The sequence below is a fragment of the Anomaloglossus baeobatrachus genome, chromosome 6 (assembly GCF_048569485.1).
Source record: "Anomaloglossus baeobatrachus isolate aAnoBae1 chromosome 6, aAnoBae1.hap1, whole genome shotgun sequence".
NCBI lineage: Eukaryota > Metazoa > Chordata > Amphibia > Anura > Aromobatidae > Anomaloglossus > Anomaloglossus baeobatrachus.
The window spans coordinates 556868760-556881347 of NC_134358.1; the positions used below are offsets into that span (position 1 = coordinate 556868760).

The following is a 12588-nucleotide window of genomic DNA, read 5'->3' on the forward strand; positions in this document are numbered from 1 at the left end:
GAGTTACCTCCTGTATTATACTCCAGAGCTGCACTCACTATTCTGCTGGTGCAGTCACTGTGTACATACATTGCATTACTTATCCTGTACTGATCCTGAGTTACCTCCTGTATTATATCGAGAGCTGCACTCACTATTCTGCTAGAGTAGTCACTGTTTACATACATTATATTACTGATCCTGTACTGATCCTGAGTTATGTCCTGTATTATACCCCAGACCAGCACTCACTATTCTGCTGGTGCAGTCACTATGTACATACATTACTTATCTTGTACTGATCCTGAGTTACATCCTCCAGAGCTGCACTCAGTATTCTGCTGGGGGAATCTTATTCTTATTGTAGTGTTTCACATGGTGGTGACAGATGTTATAGTCTGATGTTGGTGTGGTGGGAGGTCTCGGTTACCTACCAAAGGACACCTGCTCCATTCACTCCACTCCGACATGACACAGTCCTCAGGACAAGGCAGTTTGCAATTTCGGGCTCCTAAAGGCATCTCTTCTGGCTCACATAGATAGTCTTCTACGACATCTGCGGGGCCGTCCACTGTGTTCTGCATGCATCTGATGAGAGAAACAATCACACGCTTGCTGGCGCTGTATGGAGTCACCGCACTGCAGTACCCCCTCTCACCAGCAGGCTGCGCTGCTGAATAAACCATAAGCCGAGCTTCACTTTCCTGGAAATGTGGGAATTATCTCCAATGTTCTTATTCCTTGTCACAAATTCCTTTTAAGTTTTTAATTAATTTTAGCACAATTCAGAAATTGTTTATTAAAAAAAAACAAAAACAAAAAAACCACCCCCAATGTTTCATATAGGTAGTACAATTTTTGCTTAATTTTGGTTACTCACCTCACTTTAGTTATTCATTTTTGAATATGACATCTATACCCTTTCCAATTAATTACAACCATTCCCAGGATACCTTTGACTTAGACTAAAGCGTGGCTCAGGAGTTAAAAAATAGCTATTTTCATCCAAAATATAGCGCCACACTTATGTATAGGTTGTGTCTGGTATTGCAGCTTAGCTCTACTGCATAGTTGCCAATAATCAGAAATTTGCCAAATTTTCGGATAAAAAATATCAAGAACTGTAAGTATGTCTTAGCTTCAAAGGCTAGTGTCACAGGAGCTTTTACGCAAACTTTGCCAACTGTCATGGCGGCATTGGACGCTGTTCAGATTGCACATTCTGACACTCCACCCGATGGTTTCTCTGGTGTCTGGGATCAACACAGGCAGACTCAGGCGTCGACCTTCTGTGTGCTGATTCATAGGCAGGCTAGCAAGAGTTAATCTCTCCGGGTGTGTTTGCTCCTTTGGTCACATGTCGTGGGGAGACCTATCACATCTGCTCCCCTCCTATTTATGCTGGTTTAAACCTTCCACCCATGCCAACTATAGTTCATTCTATGTTGGTTTGTGAGGTGTGGTGTCTTAGACTTTCTGGTCAAAGTTGTGCTTATTGCTTGGTGCGGTTTTGAAGTTTACCCCTGTTGTTTTGTACTTCCTTCCTGCTCTTGTTTTCCTCCTGAATCTCTTTTTGTCTTATCCTATGTGTGCGATGTGTGACAGAGTTTTTGGTTTTCCCTAATCTGTCTTTATCTGTGGATTTTATTACACTCCTTTCCCACCCCTTCCTTGGGGGAGGGGGAATAAGTTCAGGACTGGTCAGCAGCAGGGCCAGGAAGGAGACTCAGACCTCTCCACCATCAGGAGTATCACTGAGGTCCCCCCTAGCTTGAGGGACAGTTTAGGAACCACAAAAAAGCAATATCTAGATTTATTTTACATTTACACTACTGTCTCATCTCTTCCTCAGGAAAGAGGGGGGTAAGATCAGGATTGATCAGGAGCAGGGCCAGGAAGGAGACTCAGGCCTCTTCACCATTAGGAGTATCCTTGAGATTAGGGATAGCACAGGGCTCCCTAGCTTGAGGGACAGCTTAGGAACCACAAAAAAAGCAATTTCTACATTTACCCTCCTCTCTTGTTCCTCTCTCGGGGGAGGGAGATTAAGATCAGGATTGGTCAGGAGTAAAGTCAGGAAGGAGACTCAGGCCTCTCCACCATAAGGAGTATCTCAGAGATTAAGGATAGAGTAGGGTCCCCCTAACTTGAGGGACAGCTTCGGAACCACAAAAAAATCAATTTCTTCATTTATTTTACATTAAGGCTATGTGCGCACGTTGCGTAAATACATGCAGTTACGCTGCGCTTTGTAGCGCAGCGTAACTGCATGCGTCCTGCGGCCCCTGCACAGTCTATGGAGATTGTGCAGGGGCCGTGCGCACGTGGCGTTTTAGAGCGCAGCGCTTCGGCTACTGCCGAAGCGCTGCGTAAAAAGAAGTGACATGTCACTTCTTCCATGCGCTTTGCCGGCAGCTCCTGCTCTGTCTATGGCAGGAGCTGCAGGCAGAGCGCATGGAATCGGCTTTCACTACGGACATTTCTGCAGCGATTTAAAGCGCACATGTGCTCTTCAGATCGCTGCAGAAATTTCTGCAGTGACTGTACGCAACGTGCGCACATAGCCATACTGTCACGCTCCCCGGGTCCTCTGCTCCGCTCCCCGGGTCCTCTGCTCCGCTCCCCGGCTCACCTGCCACGCTCCCCGCTCTCCAGCCTCCAGTGCCCGCGCTTCCCAGGCCTCCTGGTCCCCGCTCCCGGCGCCCGTCGGCTTCCCAGTCCATGGCCGGCTCTGCTGCGTCCTCCTCTCAGCTTCCTGTGTTGGCTTCTGGCACCCGAGCCGCGCGCATGCGCATTAGGGCGCGCGCGCGGTCACTGACCCTTTCTTAAAGGGCCAGTGTCCACTGACAGGAAATGATGCACACAGGTACAGGGTATATAGGGGGTTAATGTCCAAGGGAGCGGGGCCTGTTCTTCGTGTTTTCCCAAGCTAGGAGTCAGGTCTCCTTGTGTTCTGTGAGATACTTACCTCTCTGTCTTCTAGAGCCGATCCTGCATCGCCATCCAGTCCTGCTGTGTCTCGAACCCCGAACGCTGCCCATCTGCCATCCTGACAGTCCGTACCATCTCGGATCCCTGCGGTGACCCGTCATCTCGCTCCAACGGTTCCGGACCCCGCCTAACATCATCACGGCTTCCGAACCTGAGCTCCGTCACCCGGACCACCATCAGTGACCTCGTGGTCCCAGGGACTTCTCCATTGTCTTCCAGTGCACGGACTGTTCTGCTACCTAAAGTGCTCCGGCTACCGGACTCCTTTCCCTCATCAGGGAGTTCGGCCCAGTGGATCCACCTCCCAGGTCTGCCCGTCCATCTGGCCCTAACACATACCCGCCTTTCTCAAGGAGGGGGAATAAGATCAGCATTGGTCAGGAGCAGGGCCAGGAAGGAGACTCAGGCCTCTCCACCATAAGGAGTATCCCTGAGGTTAGGGATAGCATAGGGACCTCTAGCTTGAGGGACAGCTTAGTAAAAACAACAAAATCAAGTTCTAAATTTATTTTATTGCACAAAAGCCAATTGTGATTATGACTGAGAACAATGTGCAGAAAGAGGAGTTTTCCTTTACCTGACTTTTTTGGTCTGGACCCCTTCTCCGCAGTTCTGCTTCAGGTCCACATTGGTGACTTTGCATACGCTCCACGGCTCGGTGATCCATACATACTGGTTGCAGTCGCTGTGACACGGGACCACTTCATACACCTACATAGGAATGTATAGATTATTGGATTCAGCTCGCTATGATGGGAGGGCGGATAAATGCCCGGAAGATTCAATCATCTGATTCCATAGAGCCCCTAAGAGCCTTGTAAGGCGACACCACATCGTCTGCAGGTAAAAGCATTTCTGCCGCCTGCAAGATTATTTCATATTGTAAAGTGATCTGCAAATGGCATTTGTAGCCTCTCAGGCACCCGGCCGCCAGATATCAGATTATTACTATATATTCCCAGAAAATGAAGTCATCTCTGTCTGTGAAGTGTGTCCTCTAATCTACAAAGGTGCATTTACAAGAGGAGATGGATTTCTGGAAACACAAAAGTAACAAATATGCAGAAGTAACAAATGTGCAAAAAGAACAAATGTACAAAAGGAACAAATGTGCAAAAGTAACAAAGATGCAAAGTAACAAATGTGCAAAAGTAACAAAAGTAACAAATGTGCAAAAGTAACAAATGTATGAACAAATGTACAAAAGTAACAAATGTGCAAAAGTAACAAATGTGCAAAAGTAACAAAGGTGCAAAAGGAACAAATGTGCAAAAGTAACAAATGTATGAACAAATGTACAAAAGTAACAAATGTGCAAAAGTAACAAATGTGCAAAAAGAACAAATGTGCAAAAGTAACAAAGGTGCAAAAGGAACAAAGGTGCAAAAGGAACAAAGGTGCAAAAGGAACAAATGTATGAACAAATGTACAAAAGTAACAAATGTGCAAAAGTAACAAATGTGCAAAAGTAACAAATGTGCAAAAGTAACAAATGTGCAAAAGTAACAAATGTGCAAAAGTAACAAATGTGCAAAAGGAACAAATGTGCAAAAGGAACAAATGTGCAAAAGTAACAAATGTGCAAAAGGAACAAAGGTGCAAAAGTAACAAATGTGCAAAAGTAACAAAAATAATTAAGTAGCAAAAAGTAACAAGTAAATACAATTTGTTATTTAGGAAATACATTAATTGTAATTGGAATTTGATTTATGATTAATAAAAACAAAATCAGCAATTTTCACAATGGCCGCTATGCCCTACACTGGACTGATTTGTCAAAGCTTTTATGCAAGAAAAAAGGCGTAAAATCTTTGAAGAGTGGAGTAGCATAAAATTGTTGTGTTTTTTGGCCTTTTTACGCTAAAATGGAGCCAGGATGAGGCGGAGTCTCACTCAAAAATCCACTTTATCAAAAATGCCAGAGTTTTTGGTGCATGACACTCAGATGATACGCCAAACTCACTTAAGAGATGAGCACCTCTTTATCAACTCAGCGCATTGTACTTCAGCAAGCCCTATAATAATAATTAAATCTGCCTCTTTATTCCTGTTCTGTATATATACACCTCCTATACAATGACTGATAACGCCTCTATATACAGTAGATAACACAGAATCCATCATTCACAATAGGGGATATCACAGCTCACCTTCTCATGTACAATGACTGATAACACCTCTATATACAATAGATAACACAGGATCTACCATTCACAACAGAGGATGTCACAGCTCACCTCCTCCTGTACAATAACTCCTTTATATATAGTTGATAACACAGGATCCATTATTCACAATAGATGATCTCACAGCTCACCTCCTCCTGTACAATGACTAATAACACCTCTATATAAAGTAGATAATGCAGGATTCACCAGTCACAATAGGTGATATCACAGCTCACCTCCTCCTCCTGTACATTGACTGATAACACCTCTATATACATTATTCAAAGAGAAAAAATACTGTACAACAACAGCCAAGTCATTTAAAAAATACAATTCTTTATTAGAAAATTGTTAAAAATAACAAATACAGATGTTATAAACAGTGGCCAGCAGGTGGCGCCAACAGACCAAAACATGAGAAGAAGGCGTATACCGAAACGTGCATGTAGGGACCGTGCCGGCGCTCTCATCAACACGAGGTATTCACTGCTGTTTATTTTGTGTTTATTTTCAAATTTATAATTTTTTGTTGGGATCCTCCTTACTCCGCTCTGACAGTGACGGCAGGCCTTGTAATGCTTTGACTCTTAGGGCGGCTTTGCACGTTGCGACATCGCAAGCCGATGCTGCGATGTCGCACGCGATAGTCCCCGCCCCCGTCGCAGGTACGATATCGTGTGATAGCTGGCGTAGCGAAAATTATCGCTACGCCAGCTTCACATGGACTCACCCATCCTGCGACCGTCGCTCTGGCCGGCGACCCGCCTCCTTCCTAAGGGGGCGGGTCGTGCGGCATCATAGCGACGTCACACGGCAGGCGGCCAATAGGAGCGGAGGGGCGGAGATGAGCGGGATGTAAACATCCCGCCCACCTCCTTCCTTCCGCATATCCTACGGAAGCCGCGGTGACGCCGGTAGATGTTCCTCGCTCCTTTGACTTCACACACAGCGATGTGTGCTGCCGCAGAAGCGAGGAACAACATCGGACCGTCGCGTCAGCGTAATTATGGATTACGCTGACGCTGCACCGATGATACGATTACGACGCTTTTGCGCTCGTTAATCGTATCATCGAGCCTTTACACACTACGATGTCGCATGCGATGCCGGAAGTGCGTCATTTTCAATTTGACCCCACCGACATCGCACCTGCGATGTCGTAGTGTGCAAAGCCCGCCTTAGACCATTTTGGTTTTCATATTTCTACATAGTCACTATCAGAGGTCCTTTTGGATTGATGAGAATCCCTACACCAACCATTATCCTATGTTGCAGTTCTCGTGTTTTTGTTGGCGCCACCTGCTGGCCACTGTTTATAACATCTGTAATTGTTATTTTTAACAATTTTCTAATAAAGAATTGTATTTTTTAAATGACTTGGCTGCTGTTGTACAGAATTTTTTCTCTTTGAATCTTGATTTCTGTATTAGCCATTATCCATGACTTTGGGCACACATTTACATTCCTTTTATTTGAGATGTGTTTTTTGTTTGCTCTCTGCTTACCACCTCTATATATAGTAGATAACACAGGATCCACCATTCACAATAGATGTCACAGCTCACCTCCTCGTGTACAATGACTGATAATATCTCTATATACAGTAGATAACACAGGATCCACCATTCACAATAGATGTCACAGCTCACCTCCTCCTGTACAATGACTGATAATGTCTCTATATACTGTAGATAGCACAGGATCCACCATTCACAATAGATGTCACAGCTGGCTCAGTGGTTAGCACTGCAGTCTTGTGGTGACTCAGTGGTTAGCACTGCAGTCTTGTGGTGGCTCAGTGGTTAGCACTGCAGTCTTGCAGCGCTGGGGTCCTCGGTTCAAATCCCACCAAGGACACTATCTGCAAGGAGTTTGTATGTTCTCCCCGTGTTTGCGTGGGTTTCCTCCGGGTACTCCGGTTTCCTCCCACAATTCAAAAATATACTGATAGGGACCTTAGATTGTGAGCCCCAATGGGGACAGTGTTGCTGATGTATGTAAAGCGCTGTGGAATTAATAGTGCTATATAAATGAATAAAATTATTATTATTATTATAGCTCACCTCCTCCTGTAGAATAACTGATAATATCTCTATATACAGTAGATAGCACAGGATCCACCATTCACAATAGATGTCACAGCTCACCTCCTCCTGTAGAATAACTGATAGCTCTATATACTGTAGATAGCACAGGATCCACCATTCACAATAGGTGATGTCACAGCTCACCTCCTCCTGTACAATGACTGATAATATCTCTATATACAGTAGATAGCACAGGATAAACCATTCACAATAGGTGATGTCACAGCTCACCTCCTCCTGTACAATGACTGATAATATCTCTATATACAGTAGATAGCACAAGATAAACCATTCACAATAGCTGATGTCACAGCTCACCTCCTCCTCATCCCTTTACAATGACCTTTGCCCTGATGAGAGCATGCTAAATTAATACTTCTTTGTCCATGTGATCATCAGGAAGTAACACTCTAATACTACGCCTGTTGTTCAGTGTGAAAATGTCAAGAATTGTAGTATTTTTAATATAGTGATATCAAAAATAATTTAAATTAAAACCTAATTTCAGCAATAGGCCATTGTCAGATGCCGGCATCAATACTCTGGAACATTTGCATAGATTTTTACCAGTCCCCATTAGATAATTGGAACAGTGGCAAAGCTGCATGTGAATGAACCCTTTTAGGAAAAGTCCTGTACAAAAAGTAAAGTCATCCCACAGCAAAACATGGGGCGGCACATTAATAATTATAAGCTGTTGCCTTAAAAAAACTGCTGTGATCCTTACCTGAGCCTGTGATGTGCCGGGAAGCCAAAGACAGAAAAAAGGAGGAAAAGAAGATGGGACATGATTAGAAAGATGATAATAATGTAACAAAACATAATACACACACTCCATACATTATATGACTCTATTCTATCCTTATTACAGAACGTCAGAACATTCCACAATAGAAGAACTTTCTGATGGAAATGTGGAACATTCCGCGGTTTACAGATCAGACTAATCCACAATGGAAAGACTTGAAAAAAGTTTTGTAGGGAGAAAATATATCTTATCTTACAAACCTACAGTGTGGAAAATAAGTATTTGATCCTCTGCCGATTTTGCAAGTTTTCCCACCTACAAAGAATGGAGACGTCTGTAATTGTTATCGTAGGTAACTTCACCTGTGACAGAATAAAAATCCAAAAAATCCCATTGTATGATTTATAAATGATTAATCTGTATTTTATAGTATGAAATAAGTATTTTATACAATAGAAAAACAGAAGTTAATATTTAGTAGAAACCTTTGTTTGCAGTTACAGAGGTCGGACGTTCTGGTAGTTCTTGACCAGGTTTGCACACACTGCAGCGGGGATTTTGGTGATTCCTCCATAGAGATCTTCTCCGGATCTTTCAGGTCACTCCTCCATATAGATCTCTGCAGATCTTTCAGGTCACTCCTCCATACAGATCTTCTCCGGATCTTTCAGGTCACCACTCCATATAGATCCTCTCCAGATCTTTCAGGTCACTCCTACATTCAGATCTTCTCCAGATCTTTCAGGTCACTCCTCCATATAGATCCTCTCCAGATCTTTCAGGTCACTCCTCCATACAGATCTTCTCCAGATCTATCAGGTCACTTCTCCATACAGATCATCTTCAGATCTTTCAGGTCACACCTCCATACAGATCTTCCCCAGATCTTCAGGTCACTCCTCCGTACAGATCTTCTCCAGATCTTTCAGGTCACTCATCCATACAGATCCTCTCCAGATCTTTCAGGTCACTGCTCCATATAGATCCTCTCCAGATCTTTCAGGTCACTTCTACATTCAGATCTTCTCCAGATCTTTCAGGTCACTCCTCCATATAGATCCTCTCCAGATCTTTCAGGTCACTCCTACATTCAGATCTTCTCCAGATCTTTCAGGTCACTCCTCCATACAGATCTTCTCCAGATCTATCAGGTCACTTCTCCATACAGATCATCTTCAGATCTTTCAGGTCACACCTCCATACAGATCTTCCCCAGATCTTTCAGGTCACTCCTCCATACAGATGTTCTCCGAATCTTTCAGGTCACTCCTACATTCAGATCTTCTCCAGATCTTTCAGGTCACTCCTACATTCAGATCTTCTCCAGATCTCTCAGGTCACTCCTCCATACAGATCCTCTCCAGATCTTTCAGGTCACTCCTCCATATAGATCCTCTCCAGATCTTTCAGGTCACTCCTCCATACAGATCTTCTCCAGATCCATCAGGTCACTCCTCCATACAGATCATCTTCAGATCTTTCAGGTCACACCTCCATACAGATCTTCCCAGATCTTTCAGGTCACTCCTCCGTACAGATCTTTCCCAGATCTTTCAGGTCACTCCTCCGTACAGATGTTCTCCAGATCTTTCAGGTCACTCCTCCATACAGATCTTCTCCAGATCTTTCAGGTCACTCCTCCATACAGATCTTCTCCAGATCTTTCAGGTCACTCCTCCATACAGATTTTCTCCAGATCTTTCAGGTCACTCCCCCATACAGATCTTCTCCAGATCTTTCAGGTCACTTCTCCCTACAGATCTTCTCCAGATCTTTCAGGTCACTTCTCCATACAGATCTTCTCCAGATCTTTCAGGTTTTCAGGACTGTCACTGGACAACATTGAGTTTCTTCTCCTCCAAAGATTTTTTATTGTGGTCAGGTCTGGAGACTGGCTAAGCCAATCCACCATCTTGAAATTTTTATAACGGAGTCACTGCTTAGTTGCCCTGGCTGTATGTTTCGGATCATTCTCATGCTGGAAGACTCAACCACGACCCATCTTCAATGCTGCTTTACGATTGGGACAGTGTTCTTGTGGTTGTACTTATTCTTCTTCTTCCTCCAAACATGGCGAGTGGAGTTGATACCAAAATGTTCAATTTTTGTCTCATCTGACCACATGACCTTGTCCCATGCCTTCTCTGTATCATCCAGATGATCACTGGTGACCTTCAAATGGGTCTAGACATGAGCTGGCATAAGCAGGAGGACCTTGCACGTCCGGCAGGATTTTAATTCATTACAGCGTAGTGTGTTACTAACGATAATCTTTGAGACTGTGGTCGCAGCTCTCTTCAGGTCATTGACTAGGTCCTCCCATGTAGTTCTGGGCTGATTCCTGACCTTTCTCAGAATCATCCTTACCCCACGAAGTGAGCTCTTGCATGGAGCCCCAGACAGTAAGAATGACAGTCATCTTGTGTTTCTCCCATTTTCTAATAACTGTGCCAACAGTTGTTGCCTTCTCACCAAGCTGCTTGCCAATTGTTTTGTAGCCCATCCCAGCTTGTGCAGATCTGCAATTATGTCCCCGGTGTCCTTAGATAGCTCTTTGGTTTTGGCCACGGTTGAGAGGTTGGAATGTGATTGATTGAGTGTGTGGACAGGGGTCTTTTATACGGGTAACAGGTTCACACAGGTGCGTGCAGAGTAGGAGTAAAATAACAGGTCTGTGAGCAGAATTCTTGCTGGTTGGTCGGTGACCAAATACTTATTTCATGCAATAAAATGCAGATTAATTATTTATAAATCATACACTGGGATTTTATGGATTTTTTTATTCTGTCAGTCACAGTTGAAATGACCTACGATAAAAATTACAGACGTCTCCATTCTGTGTAGGTGGGAAAACTTGCAAAAACAGCAGAGGATCAAATACTTATTTTCCCACTGTATGTGCCCATGGTTTCACAATACAAATCTATCTAAAATCTTGGCCTGTTATCACATATTAAACTATTTCATAAGGTTTCACTCCAGCAATAAAAAATGTTGTTGGAGGCAAATTCGCAAACTGATTTTTATAGTTGTTTGGCAGTAAAAAAAATAAACCAGTACACGACTTTATTAGCTGGAAACATTAATGATGATGAAGGGGAAAAAACGCCTAAAGCAAAGCAGCAAAATTTAATTCAGGTATAATAATAACCTAAATGTGCAAATAGGAAATTAGACTTTCGGTAGCGTGAAAAGTTTTCACCGGCAATAAATAGAAGGTAACATTCTGCTGGAAAAAGTGTCTGAATTGTAAAAAAACAAATTCAGGTCTATTTTTCAAATTCTTTTTCAATTATTTATTTGAAGGTATTATTTTGTTTTGTATTTTTTATTTATTATTTAAAAAAAATATACTTTTTGTATTATATATATATATATATATATATATATATATATATATATATATATATATATATATATATATATAAATAAAACAAAGTGTATTTTTTTAAATAATAAGGTATTTTTTTGTTTTATATTTTTTATTTATTATTTACAAAAATATACTTTTTTTTTATTAACAATATATATATTAATAAAGCAAAGTATATTTTTTTTTTTAAATAGTAAGGTATTATTTTGTTTTGTATTTTTTATTTAGTATTTAAAAAAATATACTTTTTTATTAATATATATATATATTAATAAAACAAAGTATATTTTTTAAAGTATTTTTGTTTTAGATTTTTTATTTATTTAAAAAAAATATACTTTTTTTATTAATAATTTATATATTAATAAAACAAAGTATATTTTTTTAAATAATAAAGTATTATCTTGTTTTGTATTTTTTTCTTATTATTTAAAAAAATACTTTATTTTATTAATATATATATATATATAATAAAAAAAGTATATTTTTTTAAATAATAAGGTATTTCTTTGTTTTGTATTTTTTATTTCTTATTTAAAAAAATATACTTTTTGTATTAATATATATATTAATAAAAATTTATATTTTTTTAAATAATAAATAAATACAAAACAAAAAAATACCTTATTATTTAAAAAAATATACTTTTTTAATTAATATATATATATCTATATATTTTTTTTGTTATAATAACTATTATTATAGTATTGCAGTGCGATTATTGTTTTATTGTTGCCCCAATGCATTTTCAATAAGAGAAGTGACACTTACTTATAAATTGTACAACTTTCTAATTGTTTTGTGTACACAACTCTTATGCAGTTTTATAGGTCTTCATATATTGAAGGTACAAGTCTGATGTGTTGTCAAACAGGATTTTCCACCCGATATAAAGTATGCAGCCCATGCTCTTGCGCTTATTCTATTCCTGATACCACCCTGAGATTTCCGATTTTTGTTTTTATTAAATCCATATAGTTCCAGAGATATGGACCTTTTAATTTAGCCCGACCTATTAATGGATTTTATCAAGAAGGCGTGGCTTACAAGGTAATTATGCAGAACAGCCTAAAGACACGCCCCTGAGGATCCATAAATATTAACTCTAAATAAAAAGTCCCATATCTCTGGAACCATATGGCAGATTTATAACAAAAAAAAACCAAGAGAAACACGAAAGCATACTCAGGGAGCAACAGGTATAAAAAAAAAAACTGGCCAGTTTTGAACTGGTCTGTATGT

The 12588-nt window shown here is 40.9% G+C and overlaps 1 protein-coding gene across 1 annotated transcript in view; it reads right to left on the minus strand.

Moving 5' to 3' along the window:
• The window catches only part of THSD7A (thrombospondin type 1 domain containing 7A), a 701817-nt gene that overhangs the window by 71641 nt on the left and 617588 nt on the right, over positions 1 to 12588 (minus strand). The window contains exons 18-20 of the mRNA XM_075315710.1: positions 7953 to 7958; positions 3548 to 3681; positions 414 to 567 (exon numbers count right to left, since the gene is read on the minus strand). Coding sequence (XP_075171825.1) covers positions 414 to 567; positions 3548 to 3681; positions 7953 to 7958 — 294 coding nt within the window. The remainder of the gene's footprint in view (positions 1 to 413; positions 568 to 3547; positions 3682 to 7952; positions 7959 to 12588) is intronic.